General features: G+C 44.7%; 1 protein-coding gene across 8 annotated transcripts in view; it reads right to left on the bottom strand.

The window, feature by feature from the left end:
* The window catches only part of PLCL1 (phospholipase C like 1 (inactive)), a 319441-nt gene that overhangs the window by 50848 nt on the left and 240677 nt on the right, over positions 1–27916 (bottom strand). For all 8 annotated transcript variants that reach the window (XR_331663.5, XR_012905400.2, XM_075934258.2 and 5 more), the window contains 2 exons: positions 18463–20934; positions 14685–14888 (listed from right to left, as the gene is read on the bottom strand). Coding sequence is in view for 6 of the 8 variants with exons in the window: in XM_075934258.2 (XP_075790373.2) it covers positions 14685–14888; positions 18463–20934 (2676 nt within the window). In the remaining 2 variants the exon portion in view is untranslated. The remainder of the gene's footprint in view (positions 1–14684; positions 14889–18462; positions 20935–27916) is intronic.

Here is a 27916-nt window from a genome sequence, read left to right as displayed (position 1 = left end):
TACAGAGAGAATGAATGACCAAACCTTCCCTGTTCCTCTCATTCTACACTATCCCATGCAGCACAAAATCTCACTTTCACAGTATACATGAAGCATCTGAGCATTCCATGCCTTTTAGAGCTGCACAGACCATTAAGTATACAACCCAGTATATGGGGGTAATTCACAAGTATGATTTAAGGAAGTTGTTTTGTCAAATGAAGCCTGTGGTCAACATGAAACCAAGCACTCTCTAGAGCTGAGAGAATATTACTTGTATATTAAAAATATTTAATTATTTCAAATATGAAAAACAATTGGCCTTACGCTCCTTTAGAATTAATAATATGCTGAATAAGACTAAATATATCATAAAATTTAATATGTATCCCAAAAGCAAGAGACAAAAAGGCTGGGGAAATTGCAGAGTTAAGTTTCTTTTAGAAATAACAAAAAAAAATAATAATAATTCGTACTCCAGTCTCGCCTAAAAGCTTATATCAGGAGGGTGACCAGTTGTGGTAGGCAATGTACAAACACAAAGTATGACAGTCCTTGCCCTGAGCGGTTTATAATCTAATGTAAGAGAAGACACAACGAGTGGGTGTAACCAACAGTAGGAAGCACTTGAGAAAGAGAACACGAGAAACAATAAGAATCCACATTTACATAGGCCAGATACATGCACAGCTAGATTTTGCCAAAAGGGACGCTTGCACCAAATTCATCTTTGACAGTGAGACGATTTTGACCCCAAAGATGTTGAAATACAATATAGCTCATTTCAGCAACAGAAGAATGTTTAAAATTATTTAAAAGATATAAGTAATGTATTATTTGTTAATGTTTCAGTTAGCAGTTGGTCTGAATTAAAATCATGGTGGCCCCAAACTTAACAACTAACTCCTAACTATAATGTGCTGTGCCTAAATCCAGGATGCGCAAGTCCCAATTGTTTGCATTGCGTTGTGATGTATTTGCATAGAGATGTCTAATTCAATATATCTCTGCTTTGACAGACACGAACCAACAAGGAAACAATGCATTACTCCCTGAGGGTATGTCTACACTGCAAAGTTAATTTGAAATAACAGCCGTTATTTGCATTTATACATGCAAACCGCTATTTCAAATTTAATTCGAAATAGTGGAGCGCTTATTTCGAATTTGGTAAACCTCATTCTATGAGGAGTAATGCCAAATTCGAAATAGCTATTTCGAATTAAATGCTGTATAGACACTTAATTCAAAAGGGGGCCTCCAGCCCTTCCCAGGGAGCCCTGGTGGCCACTCTGGGCACAACCAGGAAAACTCTTCTCCTCTCCCCAGGCCTGGAGCCCTTAAAGGGGTAGACTCTGGCCACACACCATATGCCAGAGCCAGGCCTGCCAGCAGCCACAGCCCCTCACCCAGTGGCCGCACAATGCCATCATCCAGTGGCAGCGAGCCATCCCCCGCCCAGTCCCCCAGCACCCAGGGGCCATAGACGGCGCACGCCCTCATGGACTAGTGTGGAGATCGTGGACCTCCTTGAGGTTTGGGAGCAGGCCCCCAATGTCCGTGATCTCTGCACTAGGTGGAGGAACGTGGCTGTCTACGGCCGCATAGCGGCCACCACGGCCAAAAAGGGCCACAGGAGCACCCAAGAGCAGGTGCACCTCAAAGTCAAGGAGCTGCAGAAGGCATGCGACAGGCGTAGGTCAGGGCCACCAGGGGCAGTGCTGCAGCAAGGGCTGACACCTGCCACAACTTCCCCGCCCTTGACTGCATCCTGGGGGGCGGGACAGTCCACACCACCCTGTGGAGCAGCGAGCTAGGACTGGAGGGCCCTGACCTGGGCGTGGCAGAGGGGTCATCGTGGAGGGTGCCAGGCCGGCAGGACCCCCAAGATGTCCCAGCACTGGAGTCAGCAAGGTCGTCCGGAGAAGCCACACCAGGTAAGTGCCATCACCGTCCCTACCCTGAGGGTGCGGTGGGGAGGGAGACCAGGGACTGCGCGCGTGGCCCTTGCCTACCACGTATCACGCAGCAACCTGTGCATGTGCGAGCACGTGCCATGCCACCCTTGGGCAGGTGGCTCCAGCTGTGTGACACCCAGGGCCATAGCCTGATAGGCACACATGTGTGTGAAGAGACCTGACGCACTCTTGACCTCGAGGTGGGACACAGTAGAACGCCCTCCCTTCACACACCCCCTCTACACAGAGGCAGGGGACATCTCCCCCCACCTCAGCCGCACTATACACCGCACAGGGGCATGGGTGCGGTCTCGGGGCACCTCCCACTCCCAAGATTAGCCCAACATTCCAAACATGGCCTCTGTGCCAGCACAACGGCTCTGACGGTGCAGGGCATGGTCATCCTCACCTTGCAGAGGGGGAGCTGGGATTCACCAACTGTGTTCTCTGGGAGAACTGACCACTTCTCTTCTTTCTCCACAGCCGCACCAGCTGCACGTGCAGGCCGCACCACCCCGCCCGGGACATGCTCCCACAGCTGAGGGCTCCACAGGACCACCGCAACACTGCAGGGGTACCATGACCAGCACCTGGCGGCCCTGCAAGCCCAGACCCGCATCATAGAGCAGCAGGCGCAGGAAGAACGGGAGTTCCAGCAGGAGCTGCTTGCCAAGGTCATGCCATCTGTGCCCATCTGCAGACCATGGTGCAGTGTGTGCTGCTCCCATGCCTGCTGCCCCCCCCCCAGCTACTGTTCCTCCTCCCACTCCTTCTCCTGCTCTCACCTCTCCCTCCTCAATTTCCACACACCACACCTCAACCTCCACACCCGCCTCCCCATCCCCCCAGGGACGCCGAGGCCCCCGCACGCACAGTGCTGGAAGACATGTGGCCTGGCAAGACTCCCACCCCTGAACCCTGAGCTTCCCCTCCCCCTTCTTCCCCTTGCTTCCCCCTTCCAGCTCCCTCCTCCCAGTTTTCCCCCTCTCTTCTCCCACCCTCTCTCCTGCCTTCTCCCACCTCCTTTCCCCAGTCTCCCCAGAGGTTCATCCTCCCCCACCCAGTTGTGTTAAATAAAGAATTTATATTTTTGAAAATACGTGTATTTTATTTGACATTAGAAAGGAAGGCTAGCAAGGGGTAAGCGGAAGGACGTGAGGGAGGAATGAGGCACGAGCCCCCAGTGGGGTAAACCGGGGAGACTGTTAGTGCTCTTCGGGGCGGAAGCTCTCCTGCAGGGCCCCCTGGATACTGACAGCCCCCCAATGGACCTCCCGGATGGCAGCCTGCAGAAAGTGCAGCCAGGCTGATGGCAACGCGTCCACAAGACGCACCAGAGTGTCCAGGGGCAGCTCTGTCTCCATGTTGCAGAGTGGTAGAGTGTCCCAAGTGAGGGCAACCAGAACACTCCAAGACACAAATGCTTTGCTGTCCCTCATCAAGGTAGACAAGAAGAGACACCTGAGAACCTGCTGTCCAGGATGGGGGGTAGGGACCCTTTTAAGCATGGACCTCAGATAGCCGCAGGCAGCAGCCCCACACAGGAAGTCCTGACCTGGTGCCCTGCCAGAACTGGTTCCGGCCAGCCTTAACTCCGATTCAGAGTCCACTCAGTGTGGACGTGCTATTTCGAAATAGCAAAATGTTATTTCAAAATGCATTTTCTGTGTATATACGTTAATTCGAATTAACTATTTCAAATTAAGTTAACTCAAATGAACGCTGTAGTGTAGACATACCCATATTCATATAGAAAAAGAAAGCTTCATGAATTCACACTGAGTACAATTATTATTTTTTGATAAAAGATGCCTACTGGATTGAAACTAGATGCAATAGTATCCAATGCCTTTCATTCTATATTACTTGCTTGTTCATGTACTATGTTGATTTTTTTCCCTTCTCTTTTTCTCTTTTCATCTGGGAAAAAAGGATAATTTCTACCAACTCTCTGGCTTTTCCATACCATTGCACACAGTAATCTTGCATTTCTGGGATTCATAGCTGGCAGCAGAATGTGGTTTCAACAATGGAGAGAGCAAAAGTCTTTCAAATAACTTACCACTGGTACAAGATACAAAAGATTTTCAAGTATTTTCATGTATGGCAAAGAAACCTGATAGGAAATCACCAATAATACTCAGCACTTATATAGCCCTCATTCAGGGTGTGTCTAGACTACATGCCTCCTTCGACGGAGGCATGTAGATTAGCCAGATCGGAAGAGGGAAATGAAGCCGCGATTAAAATAATCGCGGCTTCATTTAAATTTAAATGGCTGCCCCGATCTGCCGATCAGCTGTTTGTCGGCAGATCGGGGCAGTCTGGACGCGATGCCCCGACAAAGAAGCCTTTCTTCATCGACACAGGTAAGCCTCGTGAAACCAGGCTTACCTGTGTCGATGAAGAAAGGCTTCTTTGTCGGGGCATCGCGTCCAGACTCCCCCGATCTGCCGACAAACAGCTGATCGGCAGATCGGGGCAGCCATTTAAATTTAAATGAAGCCGCGATTATTTTAATCGCGGCTTCATTTCCCTCTTCCGATCTCGCTAATCTACATGCCTCCGTCGAAGGAGGCATGTAGTCTAGACACACCCTCAGTAAGGTTTAGAGTGCCCTTAGCCCCAACTGATTTCAACACATGAGGTGGAGGATGCTCAGTATCTCACAGGATTGCCAACACGCTGCTTTACAAATGACTGACCTGTCCTCCAACTCTTAGGCTATGTCTACATAGCAGCGTTATTCCGAAATAACATAGTCCGTGTCTACACAACGGGCAATTATTTCGACATAATGTTGAAATATTGTCAAGCTGGAGGACTTCTTACTCTGACTACATAACCCTCATTGTATGAGGAGTAAGGGAAGTCGGAGGAATAGTGCTCTACCTCGGAATTCCTGCTGTGTAGACAGCGCCAAAGGCCAAAATTAGCTATTTCGACTTAAGCTATGCAATTGACGTAGCTCAAATTGTGTTGCTTATTTTGGCTTTAGCCCTGCTGTGTAGATGTGCCCTTACTAACTCTCACCAAAGCCCTATGAGGCAGAATTTAGATTAAGTACTGATATGCCCAATTTAAAATGGGGAAACATCAACATAGAGGCTGAGTGACCCAATCAAGGCAAAAAAAGTCAGTGTCAGAGATAGGCTAAGAAGTCCAGATTTCTTGATGCATGGTTGTGTGCTCTGATCTCTATACTTATTTAGGCCTAACTAGGCCTTCATGTGGCTCAGTATTCTCTACGTGCATACATCTAAGAAGCAAATGAAGCCTCAGAAAATTACATTGATATGAGTGTCCCGCAAACCTTAAATTTCAATATTAAATTATGTAAACTATGAAAATTGATCATCTCCTTTCACAGACTGCACCTCTTCCTAGGAGTTTATAGTAGAGTAAAGCTAAGACTATCCAACATGGATATCAAATAACAATTACTACTGTTTTCACGGGGAAAGCCACAAGGAAAGGTCAACTTTCCTTTCCTGAAATACCACATAGAGCAGTCCCCAGGTGACAGTTGAATCGTGCAGCTATCAACACAAGGATAAAACAATGAAAACAGGATTGCATAGTAGAATCAAGCCTGCTAGCGTTTGCAATCCGGTCTGTAATTTTCATGTAAAATTAAGCAGCCTTTGTCCCAGTGGAACAAACATGACAAGGCAATTTAGATTTAAGTGCTTCCCCAATACACTTGGTAGGAGGCAGTAGTTACTTCCTGGGTTTTGCCCACAAAAACTCATGATATTATGTATAGATACAGATATATAGATATGTGTTAATCTCTATAGTGCTACAGGACTACTCATTTTTTAAAGTTATAGATTAATACGGCTATCTCTCTGAGACTTCTCAAAGCAGTGGTACAGAAGGAATAAACAAATAAATACATAAATTAAATAAAGTGATGTTTCTTTTCAACAGTGATTATATTTTCTGAAAAACAAAGTATAATCCATCAGGATATTTACATGAATGGACCACTTTAAAACGTATTATGTTTGATTTTTTTTAATAAAAAATTTCTTGTGACATACATTACAGACTAACAAGCAACAGTGTCACCGCTGCCCTGTTAACCATTAGTGCCTAACATTTATTCAAATGTGCCTCCTATCTGAGCTGTTCACAAACAGCCTTCCATCATGCAAGAAATCCACAGCATTAGCTTCTGTGCTTGACTGAGGCCTGTCAGTTACATTTGGGCTCTCACCAGCCTTGCTTATACTGGAGGGTAACCCCAGAACAATGCTAGTCTTAGATTTTCACCCAGAAACATATGTCCTGTACGTCTGGCCCTCTCCGACGCACTACAGCTCTCTTGAGTCTGTTATTCCTGTAAGGGACTAATATACACGATGGGTACGTCTAGACTACAGGGTTTTGTCGACAGAAGTTTTGTCGACAGATACTGTCGACAAAGCTTCCGTCGACAAAGAGCGTCTAGACTACATCCAGTTCTGTCGACAAAGCAAGCCGCTTTGTCGACATAACAGTGTGGACGCAAAGGACAGTGTAGATGCAATAATGCCTTCTATCAACAGAACTCTGTCGACAAAAGGCGTTATTCCTCGTAGAATGAGGTTTACATACGTCGACAAAACTGCTGAGTTTTGTCGACGTTATGTCGACCTAACTCAAAGGCAGTGTGGACGCAGGTATAGTTTTGTCGACAAAAGTCCACTTTTGTCGACAAAGCCCTGTAGTCTAGACACACCCATAATGTGGCACCACAAAAGGACTTGCTTGGACACTTGCATCTGAACACAATGACTTAGATAAAACCGTAAAACAAGTTTGTTAACTATAAAGAGACAGTTTTAAGTGAGTACAAGTAATGAAGGATAAAAGTCAGAAAAGATTACAAGGAAAATAAAGAGAAGCTGCTTAGTAACACCTAACTTATCAAACTATATCAGATTCAAGCAGTTTCTCACCACATGCTTTCAGCAGTTTTGCTGACCAAACCCAGGAACTCATGACCACCCCTCTGAAGTCCAGTGCTTTCTCCTCTGTTGCTTTAGGTGCAGTGAATGTGATGGGTAGGCAGCGAAGGAAGCAGGTGTCTTGGAGCGTTGGCCCCTTCTTTTTACAACCCTCCTCCTCCCACCCCTTTCAAAAGCATTTCCAGTTGGGAGCAAAGTAACAAGCAATCTGCATGGAAGGGAACATCCAGTTGCAATGACGGAAAAAGAAAGGCATTTTTTGCAGACATTTAAGACAAGAAACAGCTAGGTAAATAACTGGCAGGGCTAGCTGAGCGATATTTGCTATGTACAATACCCATACTATTACAATGTACAGCACATTCAGTTGTCTATATGTTGCAAATACACACAACACTCTTTGGTATTAAGAATGCCTATCAAGAACGCTGACAGCATTTAGGAGAACGCGATGGACAGGAGTGCTGGCCAGTACCCGGTGACTAAGAGTTTGTCTAGACTACATGGCTCAGTCGCCAGAGCCATGTAGATTAGTTTACTAGACATACCCAAATGAAGCGGCGATTTAAATAATCGCTGCTTCATTTAAATTAAAATGGCTGCCGCGCTGTGCCGATCAGCTGTTTGGTGGCACAGCGCTGTAGTTTGGGTGCTCCACGGTTGACATCAAAGGCATTTGTCGACTTCCCTGGTAAACCTCATCCCACGAGGCATTGTAGACATACCCTGAGTTAAGAGATGGGGGGCGCAGATGCAGTACTCAGAATTGCCATGCCTATGAGAAATATTGGACTTGGGAGTGAACTGGGCCTTGAAGTACAGATCAGCACGGATTAAGGATGTTAAATATCGACTAGTTTACTAATCGAGTAAACAGGTAACAGAATAGTTGAGTAAATGAAAGAATTCTTATCAGGTACTCGACTATTCTACAGTCCCCAGGGGCGGGGGCCAGCAACCAGTGCACTCCAGCCCCATTCCCAGGGAGCCCTTTGCCACCCTGCACTGCTGTCTATCAGAGGCAGCAGCATATGGTGCCAGGTAGGAGCTGGTCTGCAGGGGGAACCAGTTTAAAAACAAGCTTCCTGCGCAGACCAGCTGCCTGCCACCCCGCACTGCTGCCTCTCATATAGACAGCACCGCAGGGTGGCAGCAGACCCTGTCTATGGGGGGTCCGAGCTTCCTGAAAACAAAGGCTGCTCCACATCACTACTGCAAGCCTGATACAGAGGCAGCAAGGGGAGAGGGGGGAAATGTGACTAGCCAACAAGATTAACTGATAAGCCAAGGGTTATTGGTTTATTGTCTAAACTTGGGGGAATTCACAAAGAGAATAGGAACAATTCACTAAGACAACGTCTACACTGCAGAGTATTTCGGGATACTGGAAGTATCTCAAAATAGCTATTCCACATCTTTTGAGCAAGCCTGTTATTTTGAAATATAGCAAGCTTGCTCTTCTGATGGCCCTGTAAACCTTGTTTCATGAGGAGTAAGGGACGTTTCAGAATAGCGCTCTACTTCAAAATTAACTCAAAATAAGCTACACAATTTTCATAGCTCAAATTGCATAGCTTATTTCAAGCTCCACGTGCAGTGTAGATGCACCCTTAGAAGGCAAGTGGCTACATCTAAACCCCACGCCTCCATGCCAAGCATGCTGCAATAGTGAGAGGGAGTCTCACTGTCTCTTTCTCTTTCACACACACACACACACACACACACACACACACACACACACACACACACACACACACACACAGCACAGCCCCAGTGATTTACATCTCCAATACCTCCTCCAGGCACTTGAATCAACCTGCTCAGGATGGGTGCGTCACCGCCCTTGCAGCTTTCTTTTGCGTCTTGTAACAAGAGCCTTGTGGATAAGGGAGAAGCGGTGGATGCCATATACCTAGACTTTAGTAAGGCATTTGATACGGTCTCGCATGATATTCTTATTGATAAACTAGGCAAATATAACTTAGATAGGGCCACGATAAGGTGGGTGCATAATTGGCTGGATAACCGTAGTCAGAGAGTTGTTGTTAACGGTGCTAAATCCTGCTGGAAAGGGATAACAAGTGGAGTTCCGCAAGGGTCTGTTTTGGGACCCGTACTGTTCAATATCTTCATCATCCCCTGCCCTCAGGTGACAGGACACCCACATGCAATCTGCCATCCCCCTCCAGTAGTGGGTTGCCATCACTATTTGGAAGCTCACCAGTATGGGCAGCTAACTGCTCTGTGGGGCACCAGTTCACATAGGAAGATCAACCATTGGGGCCTGCTCATGCAGGTTTGACTCTCTCAGTATTGTCCTAAGAGGATGGTGAACTCCTGGAATAAATTCCCTGGGGAAATGGGGGGTAGACTCTCCCTCCCTGGAGATTTTCCAGTCCTGCCTTCACAAAGTGCTGCCAGGGATGGGGTAAGTTGGGGGCTGCTCCTGGTGTGGGAAGGGGGTTGGGCTCAGGGAACTCCCAAGGGCTCTGGCAACCCTGTGATTCTCTGTTTGTATCCTTCTACAGGTGGTAAAGCCCATCAACACCTGCTATGCATGGTCATCATCCTGGGCGCCGTGAACCCCCATCGTATCTGGCTTTGCCACCATGGGCTTCCCCATCAGTAGGGGGAGAGGAGCATTGATGGCACCCACATCCCCATCTGGGCCCCCAACCAACATGCCTCTGATTACATCAACCAGAAGGGGTACTTTTCAATGGTGCAGAGGCTGAGCGGTTCGCCAGGGCCTTTGAGCAGCCGCACACCACTGCCATCCGTCAGGCTATCAGGGGGCTGTGCACATCCGGAGACCTTGAGAAAGAGTTTCAGACAAGCCAGCTGTAACACTCTCCCTTGAGCCTCTCCACAAGGGGCCCAGCGCCTCTCCGCCTTTCCTCCTTCACCCCTCTTTTACCCTCCTCTCCCCTCCCCTGCAGACCAAATAAACCAGACTTTTTGGTTTGAAACAATTAACTCTTTGTTATTTGTATTTGGGGAATATATAATTGGGGAAGGACTGATGAACGATCCTGGGAGGAGGGGGAGGTGGAACTCAGGGATGGGTCTGGTACCTACCTTGGGTGTGTTGAGAGGCCTTGGCTGCTTGAGAAGTTCCACAGCCTCGTGTGCATGGCTCTCAGCAGCCCCATGGAGGTGGGCTGGGGGAGAAGCCAGAGGGGCAGGGGCAGGTACAAGGGGGACTTGGGAAGGAGCGGGGGGTGGGGAGCTGCTGGCACTCGACAGTGGCAGGAGCGCGCATATGCTCTCGTGCCGCTAGGATAACTGCTGCCAGATGGCAGGCAGCAGCTCCCAGTCAGCATAGCACTCCTCCAAGTCTGCGTCTCACCCCTGCTGCTTCCACTCAAGACACCACTGGAGGGTATGCAGGCACTCAATGTGTTTCCACTCCAGGTCCTCAGAGGTTCATCTGTGCTGGCAGCTCTCATGGAGTTGGGAGGATGACGTGAGAGGTGTTGGACATGCCCCACTCGCAACTGACCCAGCTGTGAACAAAAGTGCAAAGGGCAGTCATCCCAGGAGACAGTGTGCATGAAGCCTGGCCCTCTACTCTGAGCCGACACCGAAAGGTCTCGGTTCAGATGACAGCAAAGTGCTTAGACAGCAAGCACTGTCCTGCAGGGGCACTGACGTCCTAGGGGAACCCTGATACCCCCATGTCCCGAGGACAAGCAGGCATAAGAAGGTGCAGCCCAGGCCAGGAGCCTGCGGGCAGAAGGGAAGAGGGGGACAGGGCAGCTCGCTTTTCCTCTGTGCCATGTACACGTTGGATCTGGCACTGGTGGCATCCTGCAGAGAGAGCTTCTATACCCGCCCGCTGGGAGAGATGGGGATAGGGTGTCGGAGGAGGTGTGTGTGAGTGGCAGATGCTGCTTGCTGGAGACAATGTTACTGGGGGCTCTCCACTTCCTTCCTCTGGGTATGTTCCCATGCAGGGGCTCAGTGTCCTCTGCCTTGCCGTGTTTGACCAGGAGTGGATGCTGCCCCGACAGTGTGTGCCTCCTTCGTGGTAGTTTGTGGTGAGAAGGTCTCCCATCACAGTCTGCAGTCAAGCAGGCCTCTCCAGCAACCTTGCGAGAAAAAGTGACAGGTTCCTGAGTGGCAGCCTCATGGGGCTGTTTGCTGTAGACTGGTGGTCCATGTGCACACGTGTGCACCGGCTGTTGTGCAAGCCCCAGGCCGAGAAGGCCAAGTGAGGGGAGTGCAGCCCCTTGCATCCTGCCACCTCCCCCCACATGTAGATGGGGAAAGGTAGAGGACTCACCTGATGTGCCTTCTCCAGCTTCATCCGAACCCTGGGAGACATCCTCGAAGGCAGGTACCAGGCTCCACGGAGATTATGGCCTCCTGGCTGGCAGGCATCATGTCCTGGCTGGCCTCCTCCCTGTCGTCATCCTCCTCCTTCACAGCCCATACCCCCTGAAGGCTGATGATGAGCATTTCTAGGCCAGAGTCGATGATGAGGGAGGGAAGGGAACAGGATAGGATCTACCTGTTCTTAATAGCAGCAGGTCTGGGGTGCCACTCGGAAGCAGGAACTTCATTCACTGGCCTTGGTATAGGCCTGCCTCAGTTCTTTAATTTTCATGTGCACCTGCGGCCCTTCTGGGCCAGGCTTGAGGCCATCTGGCCATACACTTCAGTGTTCCTGCACCTGGTGTAGAGATGCTGGAGGTTAGCCTCCTCTCCCCAGACCTCTATGAGATCCAGGATCCACGAAGGTGTCCTCTTCAGCTCCCTTGCCAGAGGCTTCAGAGATGGCTGTCAGCCATCATGCTTGCAGCCATGGGGAACTCAGTAGGAGCGCTGGGGTGATTCACTGCAGCAGGGAAGAGCAGTGCGGGGTCCTGCTGTGTGGCACAATGTGATCAGGGCCTGTGTTGTGCCACAAGCACTTTCCCCTCTGCCTACATCTTTAAGGGCTGCAGGGGAAAAGAAACTATAGTTTTGAGGGATGTGGACAGAGTGGCTACCAGGGCAGTTTTGAAAAGCTCTGGAAGCCAGTTATTTCAAAATAGGCACAGCTGCATCATCCACTCTCACCTCATCCACAAGGAGTAACGGTAGTTCGGAATAGGAAGCCTAATCCGAACTACCTAGTCCGTGCCGCATGTAGCCGCAGGCACGGAGTCCGAACTAGCGGGGTTTTAAAAATGGCGGCGCCCGGCAAGATGCAAATGAAGCCCGGGAAATTCAAATCCCGGGCTTCATTTGCAACTTCGGTTGCCTACATTAACCACCCTAGTTCGAACTAGGGTGGTAGTGTAGACATACCCTACGAGATTATTTTCACTCTCTTTATCCCCATCTATGCCGATGATGACATAAGCTAAATAAGACAATGGCTTGCCCCTGAAATAAAGGGGTTAGACTGAGAGACACTGAGGTAAGCAATTAGACAAAGAGTTGCTATTTTTCCCAGACAGGAAGAGATCATTTTCAACCTACCCATACCCAGAAGCGCAGGATCCACTGCGTGAAATCAGGAGCTTGATAACAATGATAACAACAGATTGGGCCAAACTGGAAATAACCAAATCTATGAGTGGACTGGGAAAATTATGCCCCATAATTTTCATATATTTTCAAAATTGATTATCTTTTCTTTTAACATTGAACCTAAATTTCTTGCTTTTCAGTCGATTCCATTCCATTTTCTACTTTGTAGCTCTCTTACACACCATGATTCTTCAGAGGATTCCTTTTCTTCATAAAATGTAGAATTAAAGGGAAGGTTGACAACTAAAACTACTTCAGCGAAGACCACATTTTTAAAATGAAACAAACAATGAAATTCTTCCAGGGGACATAATTTGAAACATCTCATGTGCTTTGTTTCTAGAACTATAACTATTTTTCAAGGCTCTATAATCATTTTAAAAAATATTAATTGTCGAGGAAAAAGCAAACAAACCTCACAAAATGATCTTGATCTAGCATGTCTATTGACAAAAGAACAATCCAGTATAACAGACAGCTAATTGTTTTCAAGATCATTGCTACAGGTCTCAAAGCATCTGCATCTCCATTCCTGTGGAACAGTTGAGCTATCTATGCCCTGTTAAACACACTGACAGAGTTTACCATTTCCATGAAAAAAATATATATATGTTCAGATGGCAGGTTTCCCCACAGAAAAAAATACAACACTTGTAACACTTTTTAAATCAGAAATTCATTTTCATAGTACCTTTTTTTAAATTTCAAATTCATGATGTCTTAAGGGAAAAAATGGTCTCGCTCTCTCTCTGGCTATGTCTACACTGTGGGGTTTTTCCAGGATAAAAACTCTGCCGCATCACGGGAACACGTCTACTCTTCTGCTTTTTTTCCTGTGTGGAAGAGCAGATGCGCTCTTTCGGAAGCCCTGTCTTCCTCCTCCCACGAGAATGAGGGGCTCTTCCTAAGGGGAGGCTTTTCCAGAATTTGGCCCCAGTGTAGACGGGCGAAATTTCGGAAAAGCCTCTTCCTAAAAAACTATGGAAAAAAGATATGCAAATTGTTAGGTATCTGATCATTTTACTTTAGATTTTGAAGTGGGTGCAATTATACATATGTCAATTCTCAGATTTCAAGGCTCTCTATATGTGTCAATATATATTTAAAGCTGAACTTTGACAGTTCTACCATTAAAGCAATAAGAAATACACATCAAACACAAGAGATGTGCAACATGAAGGTATTTAATAGATAACTCAGTGTTAATATGAACCTATTTTTTGTGTATAGCATACAAGGCACCAGCTGAATAAAGACTAGAGTAGTCCTTCGAGGTTAATAGACTACTCAGGTGAGTAAATGAATAGAGCAAGTGTCTCCAGAATCAGTTCCTAAGATTTGAAGTCTTCTCCATTAAAAACTTATAAAGGCAGATGTTTAGCATATCTTTTATTAAAAACATGCACAAAATATTTTACATGGTGTTCTGAGAAAGCCTCCCTTTCTTTTCAGTTTTATATAAATATCAGCCCTTTCGTTTGAGAAGTGTTGGACAACAACAAAGATTGTCCCTGTCTTCTCTATTAATCTCCTTATCTTTTAATCTATCCTCACATGTTCGTTCCATAACTTAGTTAAATCAGAGTTCAGTAAAGCTTTCTAGTTTGGGTTTGCTTTTACTGGCATAAACATACACTGGCTTTAGGGAAATATGTGGATTCAATAACCAATATCCTTTTTTTTATTGATTTCATTCTATCTTTATTGTATGCTTTTAGTTAGTTTTTTTTAGTTGAAGAATTTCTAGACAAAATTTGAATGGTTAATTCTGGTGTTATTTGAAACATACTTTAAAACAAAAAGCACAAGAACAAAATTATTGTCTCGGGGTAGTGGTGTTAGGCTGTAACTTTAAAAACAATGAGTAGTCCTGTAGCACCTTAAAGTCTAAATACATATACATATATAGAATCATAAGCTTTCGTGGGCAAAACCCCAAATCTAAGCTTTCACTAAAAATAATGCGAGTTGTATTAGTCCTTTCCATTGCTAAAGTATTGCTCCTTATAGGCCAGTATCTTGATACCCTCTAGCTTAAGCTTTGCCGAATTTTCTCTCCAGCCATATAATTCACTATGATCAACTGCAGGTAAGTGAATGAAGATAAATCTATTGCAGGATCAAGGGCCAAATCTTGCTTATTTTATGCATATGAATAGCCCCACTAACCTCAAAGGAATGTTTCACAAGAATAACAAAAGCATTAATTGGACCACCATATTTCAAAATTATTTCAACATAGTAATAACAATATAATTTTAAAAGCTCATACCAGATCATATGCAGCCATAAGCTTTTTCTGCACATCAGGCATGGTCCCCAGAGGCTCCAGGTAAGGGAATGCGTCTTTCATATAGATAGTTGCAGAAGGGGTATTGTCACTGTTTATGAGCCGTGAGGACAAAGTCAAGATGCACTGCTTCAGACTGGCAATTGGCGGGAGTCCACAGAGCTCTTTAACGGACACGATTGCATTCTGTGGGGGAAAAATGGCTACATGTTTACTGTAGCTCACCATCGTATTCTGGTTTATAAAAATAGTCAGCTAACGTCTCTTTTAGACATACACCAACCAACTCATATGTCCTTCGCTCTGGTAGGCCAGCTACAGTGTAGCCAGGATTTGGCTCAAAGAATTTTAAATAGTCTGACTAAAAACCTCTTCCCCTCTCAAGTGCTCAGATTTCAATCTCTTACATCACTAGTGCTCTAATTGTCCATTGTTCTACAGCAAACATAATTTGGAAAACACTATTTTTTTATAGGAAAAGCAAGCAAGAGACAAATCATTGTCTTTCAGGCCTGCACTGTGCAACAGAAAAAATAAAAAAGGGCACAAACATTTTTTCTCTTTCATGACTCACCTGTCAGAAAACCAGGTGACCCAGTTGAAAACTAATTAAAACTCCAGAATGTATGCAAAAGTCAGCTATGTGGCTGCCTTGCTCTTGTAATTTACCTTCTTCCAAGTCATATCATTGTTGCCAAAACCCACAAAAGTCCCAGTAAGAGAACACTATAGCAATCAACAGAACACAATTGCTACCGTAACACATTTTAGACCCCTCTGTAAATACAAACATTTGGATCCATATCTAATCTGCTTCAATAATAATGAACATGTGATCCACTCTCCACTTTATATATACATTCACATTCACACCCTGCCTCTCAGATAAAGCCCTCTAAGGATACAAAAATGTGGATCTACAACTGATCTGCAAAGATAGGAATTCATACACCTGCATCAACTGGTGCAGATATCTATGGGTTCAATGTGTACCCGGATTTGCAGGGTTCTACACCTTTTCCTATCAGGTCAGATAGATGTTTAACTACAGTTTGAACCTCTCTAGTCCAGCACCCTCGGGACCTGACTGGTTCCAAATGACAGAATTTTCTGGAACAAGGGAGGTCAATTTTATCTAGCAGCGTTACCAACACTTCCACTGCTTACGGGGCTGTTAGAGGACATTTAGGGGTAAATTAGAGCTAAATAACAGGACAGAACACTGAGAGCCAGGACTCATGGCTGTAAACAAACTTGATGAAAATGTGGGAAACTTGGCCACATCCATGAAAAGTGGACATCTGGCTAATTAAATCATTCCAGACAATGGAAGTTTCTGGACGAGAAGCTTCTGGATTAGAGAGGTTCAACCTGTAATTAACAGAGGATCTTCTGTGATCCAAATGACAGAAAATCATATCTGCATTAGAAAATTAAATCTGTTGTCTGGTTTTCATACAAAGCATCTTAGAGAACAAAATTTAGTTTTTGAGCACATACTAATACTATTTTGGGGTCAGGTTTATAAATTATTTTCTTGTTATACTATTTGGTATATACAGCTGTAATCTTGTATTTATTGTTGCAGAATAAAGGAATGTAAGGGAACAGAAGATGGAGTCAGAGGTTCAAACTAGCTATTTTCAAGGCTTGCAAGGAAGAAAAGCCTGGGAAGAGTTTCCCATTCTTAAAAAATAGGCTTAAGATATTTCTCTGAAAGTGATTTATAACTTATGTCATTTTGTAAACCTTTCCAGCTGTCTGAACTAAATTTACTTTAGACTCTGTCCAGAACTGCAGGGTCAGTGAAGTAATATAAAATGTGTTTTTTTCCTGTTTTCCAGGGACAGACTTTTTTTCTTTGCTTTACCAAGTAAATAGCTATTGTACATTCTTCTACATAAATACAATTCTTATTGTTTAGTCTTATTCAGTTTTGTTTCTCTTTGGCAGTATCTACATCAGAGATCTGATTTTCTCCTAACTGAACCAGTAAGAATGCGTAGAATCAAGCACAAGCAGTGCAAAACAGCCTTGCTGTCTCACATTCTGAACTAGTGTAGTTCCTCCCATTCATTACATGTTTTCAATTGTAAAGCATGGATGATTAGCACACTGTCCCTGACACATCTAGAAGCATTGGATTCTGGCACTGTGGTGCAGTAGCAGGTCTACCATTTCGGCCCAAACAACCCACACTGCATTGAATCAGTTCAGATTAAAACAGCATTTAGCTAAATGCAAAATGTAACCCAAATGGTATTTGGTTGACATGTTAAATGTCTAGAGCAAGGGGGAGGGGAGGAAAAATGTGTTTTAGGCAGGATCACAAAGTTCTTTGAGAACACTTCTCTAATGTAGACAAGCCTTTACTGACTTCTGGGCGTTTTTGTGCATGTGCGCACACACATACACACACACGCTACTAGTTAGCGAGATAAAGATAAACTGACATTCTTAAAATAGGAGACAGGATAGGATGTCTCTCTAGTCCTTTGGCCTTGAGATACAAACTAGACCTCAACTTAAATCTTCCAATTGGCTAAAATCAGTAGAGTGGGTTTTGATTTTAAAATAGTTTTCAGAAATTAAAAAGTTGCTTAGCCTGACACATATATGTTAATTAATTCAAAGTTTTTGCAATTCAATGCTTTCTGTATTTAAATTATAAGTGCTAGATCAGCAGTGGGCAATTATTTTTAATGGGGAGGGGTACTCCAAGATTTTGGTAAGTGACCAAGGGCTGCACTTCTGTTGAGGAGGCGCAGGGTCTGGGACAGCGGGTGGAGTGTAGAAGGGAGCTTGGGATAGAGGATTGGGGTGCAGAAGGGAGTGTGGGGTCTGAGAGGGAGTGTGTGTGAAGGAAGGAGTTATAATCTGGGACAGGCGCTTGGGGTTCAGGGTCTAGGAAGGGTTATGGGTGCAGGAGAGGATTTTGGCTTGGGGGAGTGATGTAGGAGGGGGTGCAGGGTCTGGGAGGGATTTGTGAACTGGGAGAAGGGGGCAAAGGGGATGTAGAGGGTTTGGGTGGTGATGTGGGGCAGGGGAATGGGGTGCAGGGTCAGGGAGGGAATATGGGTGCAGGAAAGGATTCTGGCCTGGAGCAGGGATGCAGGAGGGGGTGCAAGTTCTGGGAGGGAGCTGTGACCTTGAGGAAGTGGGGAGAGGGGATACAAAGGGTTTGGGTGGTGGTCTGGGGTAGGTAGTTGGGTGGAGTGGGGTGCCAGAGGTAGGCTTTGGTTGGGAGGCATTTACCTAGGTGGCTCCCAGACAGTAGCTCTGCAGACTCCCTGCCTGTGTGATGGGTGGACTGCTCCACATGGCTATGCTCCAGCACAGAGAGGGAGGGAGGGAGGAGGCTTCATTCATTGTGCCTGCCTTCAGCAAAATTTCTCTGCTCCTATTGGTCAGAAACTCGCCAATGGGAGCTGGGGAATTTGGTTGGGGACAGAGACAGAGTGTGAAACTTTCTCCTCCCTGACCAGATTACATAGCCATTAGCTGTATAAAGCAGCTGCCCCTGCTCTGTAATAAGGATGCCAAGCAAGGAGGCCGTGGGCCGGATCCAGCAGCTTGGCGGGCCAGATCTGGCCTGCAAGCTGCCTCTTGCCCACCTCTGGGCTAGATACTCCTTTTAGTTACACAGGTAGAATTTTGAAGCAAATCCATTGACTTCAGTGGAGTTACACAGCTGTGATTGAGATCAGAATTTTTACCTATGTGTTCAGTACAAAGTAAAATGAAGTAAAAAGTTTCATACCTGCATGTTTTCCCTCATATCGGTGGCCTCGCGTAATGGATGCACAGCTAGTTTAAAGATGTCATCTATAATCTTAAGGCTTGTGTTCCTCAGCATGGTATATTCACTTCCTTTCTTTCCTATTCTCACCGACAGACTGCGCTTTTGTGCTTTTCCTCCTCCACTTCGATTAGTTATTGCAATGTGAACAAAAAGTGTAACATGTTCCAAGATATCTCCAACAAAGGAGCGCAAAGGTATATGTCGATATCCAGGCTGTAAACATTCAAGTGGTATGGTATACTGGCCTATAAACTCATCACCAATATAGTCATCGTCCAAAACAACAAAACGGATCATTGCAAGTTCTGGTAGGTTTATTTGGAACTCAAAGCTTTCATCAAAAATAGGATTGTCACTATTTTGCTGAACAGTTTTAGTTCTTTGTTCTGCACAGTCTGCAGGAATTCCATGAATTTCTATGCAAACATATGGGTCTATGACTTCCCCTTTTGCACAAGCTCCTTTGGGCTTTGGAAAATTCTGACCACTGATAATTTTGACATGTAAAACTTGAGGAGAGACCCCAGGAAGGATACCCTTTGTATTTGCACTAAAATAAGATACTTCATCACGCATAACAGAAGGTCTAAGGACATATCCACATCCCCCATTCTGTAAAAACCAGCCAGTATGTAGATCCATCATTGGTCCTGGAGTCTGATAGTTCATTGCCACTATTTGACAACCACAATTCCAAAAATCTTGGGGATTTAAGTTACTAGAGTCTATCCTCATGGCACTTGGATATATCCTAGACAAAAATTTCTTGTTGTAGTTGACAAAGTCCTCTGGATATTCATTTGCAATTCTACTGGCCTCTGCCTCACTGAAAGAGCAAATTTCCCAATAATTCTGACTTTTCATAGATACCGTAAAATCTTTGTATTGGACAGATTTGCATATAGATACCAAATCAGACAATTCTCTACACAGCCAGATGAGCCTTGATTCATTCACATAATCTTCAGACATCCTTCGAGATATTTCAGCCTCTTCATCTTCATCAGAGACTTCTCCTTCTAATAAATCCTTGTCAGAGGGAAGTTTCTTCCCTTTCACAATAATCTTCTTTTTCAGTTTCTCGGGTGATGGAAGATAGGCTTCTGATAGCAAAGGTGCTTCTGTGCAGAGTTTGTTTCCAAAAATCTTCTTCATGTGTTGAACCATTACTTTTTGTTGTTGTATTGAGCAGTGGTTACCCAAGCAGAGAATGAGAGGATATTCTGTAGTAATGAAGGCTAACTTGTTTATTACCTCGATAACATTTCGAAAGGCAAGTGGTGATGTCATGCTATTACGGTTACAAATAATGGGCTCGTTATCTGGACCATCACAAACATCAAGTTCAATACTCCTACAGTTCATTTTTAAAGCCCTGACATAGCCATTGATATCAGCTGGTCCTCTAAACTGGTCTTCTATTAGATAGGTATTGTGAGATGCATTGATATAGTAATGTGATAAAGGTTGTGTCATATCCTGGACAACTTTTCGGTGTTCAGGGTCAAAAATATCACATTCTGGGGACATCAAATACTGAGTAAATCCATCAATTGTAAGAAATCCCTTCAATCGTCCTTCTTGAGAAAGTTCATACCTGCGGATAATGTCTAGACACATTTCTTCTGTTATATGAGCAACTCCTTGCTCAGCTTCTAAAAAAAGCATAAGATCATTTGCATCTAAATATTCCTTGTTTTTAGATATCTGCACTAGTAAGAAATAAACTTCTGGTCTTGTGCAAAGTTCGCTGAATGCTTCGCAGAATTCCTCCTTAGTTACTCGAGTTGTTAGTTTTTCTTTGCTTTTCTGGATTTCCTTAAATTTTAACCTAATCTTTGATTCCTTTAAGGTAGGATTAAGCTGTTTGATTAATTCTACAGATGTATCTTCTAGCATTATGCCATTACCATCAACATCTGCAGCTTCAAATACAGTTTTTAGCCATACAAACCGTGGAGTATTTTGGCTGTTTTCCATCAAATCCAGAGGTTGTTTGCCTCGAGAAACCAGGTATCGTAAACCGGACACCCAAATGTTGGCCACATCAGCTGAATTGGCAACCAGGTCAAGAGACTCATAATTCTCCCCATGAATTACAGAGAATGCACAGTCTTCACTAATCTGGTCTGCAAGTCCATTGTTCCTAAATGTTTCAGTGTTCTTCCCTAGTCTTATCTCTTTTACAGCAGAAACATCAAGCTTAGCCTTGTCCAGGTCTTTCTTGGAAGGTTCCCAGCGAAGTGCTTGCAAGTCAGGGTCTAGAGTAAAAAAACGATTATAAATGCGGGAATTTGGACGAACTTTCTTCAGTTCACATCCAGCCTGCATAAAGCTGATACAGTCACTAGCACTGCTTATTTTTTTCTCTGATGGCATGCTGCTGAAGGACACAGTTTTCTTCCTTCCACATTTTTGGTTGGAAGGATCCTGTAAAATAATTTAAAATAATTAAGTATATTTTCTTTGGCCCTTTGACAAGTGTACCTATAATACACAAAGCATAGCTCCCTTATATTTGTTTGATCATCAAAACATAAAAGCACTACCTCGTCCCATAATTCAATTCTCTACCCAGCTATAGAACCAAACTGCACAATGTCTTGCTTGGCTGCAACAAAATGACTGTCATATTTCCACAGAAGTCCCCTCAGCAAGAGGCCGCAGGCATGAGGAGAGGTGGAATGTGATGTTAACCTCACTTGAGAAGCATATTGGGAGAACTGGGGGATGATTCACTGAGCAGTGAGAAGTGTCACAGTTATGGAATTAACCTGGAGGGTTGCTATGGGGATTAAAGGAGTGGGGGAGAGCCAGAAAGAGCTAGGGGGGAGGGGGTCGTGGTAAAATGGAAGGCCTGAGCACGTGGGAGATGGCCCTACCTTCATTCTGACCTGCTTCCCCCACACACACCGCCCCACCTTCAATGTTGCCCTTCTCTCGCCATGTCTGATGTTTCCAGAAAGCCCCAGACGCTCATGTCAGGCCACTCTCAGTGGCCATTGACAAGAAGGTACATTCCCAGCCCTGCAGACACCTAGATTGGGAAGAGGAGCCAAGCAGTCCTTGATGGCTCAGAGACCAGACGGGACAGAGGTCAGGCTAACCTCTCACCACCTGAAGCCAGCCTGGACTTTTGCGGGGCTGAGGTGCCTTCTGGGTTGGCAACACGGCATTCTGTCACAGGCCCCAGCACAGGCTCCAACAGGCCTCCATGTTTGTATGTGCTATTTTGTGCCCACAATGCTTGCCAGGAGAGAGCATAAATGAAATACAGGCATAAAACTGTGGATCCAGTTCTTCAATGTTGCAAGACTATGCCATTAAAACCAGTGACCTAGATTGAAAAGCAGGCCCATATTTCTTGCACTATAGCTCTGACCAGAAAACCAAATCCTCAGTAACATCTCTTAAGGATCCCACCATGAATCTGGATGACTTTACCTATTAGATGAAATCCCAACATACACTACTCTGTAAACAGCATAAAAAGTAAATACCAGTGTTTGTATTCTTGGGATAGCTAACGTGAGAAAGTAGGCCATTGTTAATGTTTTCTGTTTTAGAAGTATTCCTCTGTGCTTTATTGTTCATATACAGAACTCTCCACGTTAGCCCATTCAATAATATTTGAAATGTTATCAAAAAAATATAACAACTGTATTTAAAGCCAACTGGCTCTCCTGGGAACAATTACAAAATCTCTAAACTTTATTATTAAAGGTCTATAGCTAATTTGTTAAGGCAATGAATTAAAACTTTTAATGACAGGCAAAATTACTCTAGCCATTTATTGTAGTATTTAGCATGTTAATTAGGATTAAAATAAGAAGAAAGTCAATGAACCCAGCACATTAGGACAGCTATTTTTTTTTTAATTTCACCAGCATATGTTTATGTTTCTCAGTCATCATACTACAATTTAATATATTGCTGGTATGGAAATCTTTAAGCAATAGTTGCTAATGAGTATAAATGAATGCAACCAATTCTATAGTAGTTTATATAAGAACTTTTTTTTTTTTACCACTTTTTTACTTTTAAAGAAAAAGTTATTTAAATGTAAGACAATACGTTTGTGAGTGTTAGCAATATCTACTTGAAATTTCATATCTAGCTTTCAGTAGAAAAGTGCAGATTCCAAAACCTGGAACTTGAACATACTTCCAATGACTTCAATGAAAGTAGGAACAAACTCATACAGTGGTGCCAATTTCTGCAGTTTTACAGTATTGTGGTATTTGCTATCTTTCACCCAAAGATATCAATAGACAATAGGCTTAAAATGAGCAAAAGGAAGTACTTTTTTTACACAGCACACAGTCAACCTGTGAAACTTGTTGCCAGGGGATGACATGAAGGCCAAAACTATAATTAGATTAAAAAACAAATTCGATAAATTTCATGGAGGATTAAATCCATCAGTGACTATTAACCAAGATGATCAGGGATGCAACTCCATACTCTGAACATCCCTAATACTGGAACTGCCAGATTCTGGGACTGCGCAACAGGGGATAGATCACTTGATGATTACCCTGGTCTGTTTATTGAAGGGGTGGGGAACCTAAGGCCCAGGGGCTACTTTGGATCCGGGCTCCGAGGCTCAGGCCCCACCTCCCAGCATTGGGGAACCCGTGCTGGCACTCCAGCTCCCCCAACACTCCACTGCAGGGCTGGAGCACACAAAATCTACCAGGCTGGACCCCCTACGCTCTGGTGTGTGAGGAGAATGTGGGAAGTGTCCTTTTCCTTCTCAGTAGGGGGCCAAGTCAGTGAGGGTTTGGGGGGGGGGGAGGTTCTTCTCACTTTTGTGTAGTCCCCGACTGATTTTTCTGTGGGTCAATGGCCCCCGGCCCAAAAAAGGTTCCCCACCCCTGGTTTATTTTTTATAAAGCATCTGGCATTGGTCACTGTGGGAAGACAGGATATGAGGCTAAATAGACCATTGCTCAGACCCAATACGGACATTCTTACTTAATGTTCTTAAAGCCCCAACTGTTGTAATCAAAAAAGTGCTTGAGAATCTCAACTCTCAATTAAAATTAAAAAGTTCTAGGCCTCATGGTTGTGTGAGGAAATAGTTGAAAAAGTAACAAATGCACCATAAAGGCTCAGAAGGCAAATGAAAAATACCCAAGGGATGTTTGAAGATTTGAAATTAATATGAGCACTATTCTCAAAGGATTCACATTTAAAGTCTTCTGGAATAAATACAGAATACATTTTTTAACTCTGATTTTACAGTAATCTGTACAATGAAGTGGGTCCTCTGGACCAGATCCTCAGCTGGGGTAAATGGGAGTCCCATTGCCTCAGTGGTGCTACACTGATTACCCTCGCTAAACTTCTATCATATTGTCTTTGCCTAAGAGGGCAGCAAGATTTGTTACACAACATGCTCACCAATTGGCTTCTATAGGGGAAAAACACAAGATGTTACTTTTTAGTTGTGAAATGGCTTCGGTTGTTGATGACAATGAAACATGGAATCAAACTAATTTATTTTAGATGACAAAAATATCGGGTCTTCCTGGGAGTGCTATGCTCCTTCTAATTCTCAATCTTTTGAGTTTATTGCAGAGAGGTTTTAGTTGGTGTTTGTGATGGGGCATTTGCCCTGCACTGGCTCTTTGAGGGTTAAAACCCAGCCCTGGAAAAGGGCTGGAGCAGTAGAGCTGTGGAGCCAGCAGTTGTGGCCAGTCTGAGCCAATTAGGGCCCAGCTGAGGGCAGTATAAATAAAGGCTCCTGGAGAGGTGGAGACAGAGACACACTTGCTGTGAAGCAGGAGGGATCTGGCTGCCAGGGAAGCTAGAGGCTTCCTGACTTAATGCAGGACTAGCGAAAGGCACGCAGGGCTGAGGAAGCAAGGTCTGCAACTAGGGTTGCCAGATACTTTCACAAAAAATCCCGAACATGGTGGGGAAAAAAATGGGAGACCAAACTTGTTGAGAAAAAAAAAAACCAAAAATCACTGCGCCTTTAAATTCCCACACTCCCTGCTCAGTGCCCAGTAGGAGGCGCCTGTGGTGGTGAGGCCTCCTGTGTTACAGTGTCATATAGGCTATTTAAAAATTGTAGAAAAATAGTGTTTCTTCTCCACAAACAACTTTTTTCATATCTGCTTATCAATTTAATCAATAAAATCTAATCCTGGAGACTAATTATATAAAACAAACAGAATTCAGATGCTATTGCAACTGATCTGATTATTTTCATTGGCATTAACTACTAATCATTCTAACCTATAATACAAAACATGGAAAAGAAAACTATGCAATTTGCAACTGTGAAATGATCCGAGAATGAATTCATAATAATCCCCTCTTTCCCCATCTTTCGCATTTTGTCATCATGGTATGAGTACTTAGTAATGCTTTTAAAATGCAGCCTGACCAGTCTGTATATAATTTCAATTTAATAAGACAATTGCCATTTCAAAATGTTATAATAAAAACATATTTATTCAAGCTTTACAAACATTAAATGCTTAAAAAGTGTTCCCTTGAACTATAGCTTTATTTAATCTGAGGGAGAGGACATACTTCCTTCTAGGGACATATGTTTACCTAACATTAAGAAAATAATCTAATTTATACTCTTCAGCATAGGCGTGCGCAGCACATTTCATTAGGGTGTGCACCCAGGTAATTTTTTTTAAAGGCGAACATTTATTGAATTACAAAGGACATTATTTTTATTCATCAAACAAACTAAAGAAACTAAAACTTAACTAATTTTTTTTTAAATTAACAACTAAACTTTACTTAAAAGAGAGTATCACGCGATTAAATTAAAACGCAAGTCCACTTTTTTTTGAGACATTAGGGTGTGCCTGGGCACACCCAGCACACCCCTGCACACACGCCTGTGCTCCTCAGCTAATGGTGGAGTGGGTTTCACTAAAAGCATTTTGGTGAACTATCCATTTTGTGGTTCCATAATTTGTTTATTTAAAATAAAAACAGCAACATTTTCTAATAAATCAGTCTGCTTCCTTCTGTAAGTAAGCATCAAACACAAAGATTCTCCTGATAAGAGGTTATGTCACCCAGCTCAATAAAAGCTATTTAAACAACATAAAAAGCCCAGTTTCTTCTCAAAACAAACCAGACCCTGGCCTCCACCCTGGCACCTTTACACTGCTCACGTGGGGCAACTAAGGATTTTATCAATATGATGTAGTCAGCTCCAAGTCCCACTACAACCCAACCCTAGGGGGATGTTTCAAGATGGTACAATTTAGAGAAGACCTTGGACTGCTCTAAGTTATGCAAGTGCTCAATACAGTCCTGCCTATCTTAGATATTGGAAAAAAGAAAGGGGGGCTTAAAGATAACTTTGTCTTTCATCAGGTCCAATGTTGAGTTAGCTCGGCTAGACCCAAGGATCAGGGCCAATGTAACTACAGGCAGTCCCTGACTTACGCGGATCCGACTTATGTCGGATCCGCAGTTACGAACGGGGCTCGCCCCGGAGGACACGGACTGCGGGACCTCGTGGTCCTGCCGCCCGTGTACTCCGGGGCTTTCTCCGCGTCTCCCTGGTCTGCAGACCAGGAAGACGCGGAGCAAAGACGCGGGGGGGCTCGGGCAGCTGGGCAGCCCAGGCGCACCTGGGCTGCCCTGCTGCCCGAGCCCCCCCACGGCTTTGCAAAGCCTCGGGGGAAGCCGGCAGCGGGACAGCCCAGACGCCCCGCAGCTGTCCCGCTGCTGGCGTCCTCAGAGGCTTTGCTCCCCGTCTCCCTGGAGACCAGCAGACCAGGGAGACTGGGAGCAAAGCCGCGGAGGACCCAGGCGGCGGGACCGCGGTGCGTCTCGGTCCGCCGCCCGCGTCTTCCTGGTCTGCTGGGGTGGGGGGGCGCAGCTAGTACGCCCCCTCCAGCAGACTAGGCTTTTCTCCTGACGCCTGTGGCAGAGTAGCTGGGGCGCTGCCGGTTGGTTCCGCAGCGCCGCTCTGGGCGCTACTGGACCAACGCGGCAGCACCCCAGCTGCTCTGCCCCAGGAGTCCTGATTCAGCCGCTGCTGGTCAGTTTCAGCAGCAGCTGAATCAGGACGCCTGGGGCAGAGCAGATGGGGTGCTGCTGGGTTGGTCCAGTAGCACCGAGGAGCGGCGCTACTGGAGCAACCCAGCAGCACCCCAGCTGCTCTGCCCCAGGCGTCCCCAAGTCAGCCGCTGCTGAAACTGACCAGCGCTGACTACAGGAAGCCCGAGGCAGAGTTGCTCTGCCCCGGGCTTCCTGGAATCAGCTGCTCATCAGTTTCAGCAGCAACTGACTTGGGGACGCTTGGGGTTCTTAAGTTGATTCTGTATGTAAGTCGGAACTGGCGGTCAGTTTCAGCAGCGGCTGAATCTGGACGCCAGTTCCGACTTACATACAGATTCAACTTAAGAACAAACCTACAGTCCCTATCTTGTACGTAACCCGGGGACTGCCTGTAGTTACTTTCTTACTTAGGATCTCTAATATACCCAATTCCTGTTTTATTCTTCTAACAAACAACATTAAACTAAAAATACTTTTATGCTGCAATGTCTCTAGTGACTATAATTCCGGATCAGTGTCACATTTCACTCAGAACTAAATGCAGGAATGATTGGAGATACCTAACAATCTAAAAAATGCCAAGAGCTCATGTGAATGAATAGCAAAAACTGCTTTATTGTGCTAAATGCCAAAGGTATTCACACTGCAGACTACCAGGAAACTTTCCATTATGTTCATCTAGAGAAGAACAAACCACCTCTTTTATTAATCCAAAACACTCAGTTTGAAAGCACAATGTGATATTCCATTGAATCACTGAAATTTAATGTGTATCCTTCTCAGAGACCCTAGATAAAGCAAAAAAGACCTTCACAGACAGTAGGAGCAATAGGACTTCTATTTGCCCCTTTCCTGAACCATCTGAACTGCTGACACTAAATTTATTACGACAAAGAAAGAAGGAAAACAAGAAAAGGATTGCTTAGACAGAAATCCACATTGAAATCTAAGACAAACCAACCACCTTTCTGCCATTCAACTTCACTACTTCAGACCTCAGCCTGAAATTCTAATTCTTCAAAATCAACACCTGATGAAGAAATACTTAATTTCAAACAAGTTCTCTGTCATGATTATGAGGGTAGGCCAGCAGCCTGGGGATTAAGGGGTTAACTACACCTAGCCAGGTGGAGTGACCAGTAGGAATGTAGGTGAGACTTTCAAACTGGGACAAAGGAATTTGGGTCTTTTTGTCCTTTCTCCCTTTTGTGTCTCTGAGAGAGTTCTCTGCAGCTACAGAGAGGGACAAGCATGTCTCTCTCTCTCCAAGACACCATTTTTCATTTTCTGTAAGTAGGGTAAAGTTTAGGTAGTTTCGTTAGGTTTTATTGTTTTAAGGATTGGGTATGGGATCTGAGATCTG

The sequence above is a fragment of the Pelodiscus sinensis genome, chromosome 7 (genome assembly GCF_052426305.1).
Source record: "Pelodiscus sinensis isolate ZL-2025 chromosome 7, ASM5242630v1, whole genome shotgun sequence".
Taxonomy (NCBI): Eukaryota; Metazoa; Chordata; order Testudines; family Trionychidae; genus Pelodiscus; species Pelodiscus sinensis.
Note: the sequence above shows the minus strand (reverse complement) of the source record. Positions and strands in the feature narration are given on the sequence as shown.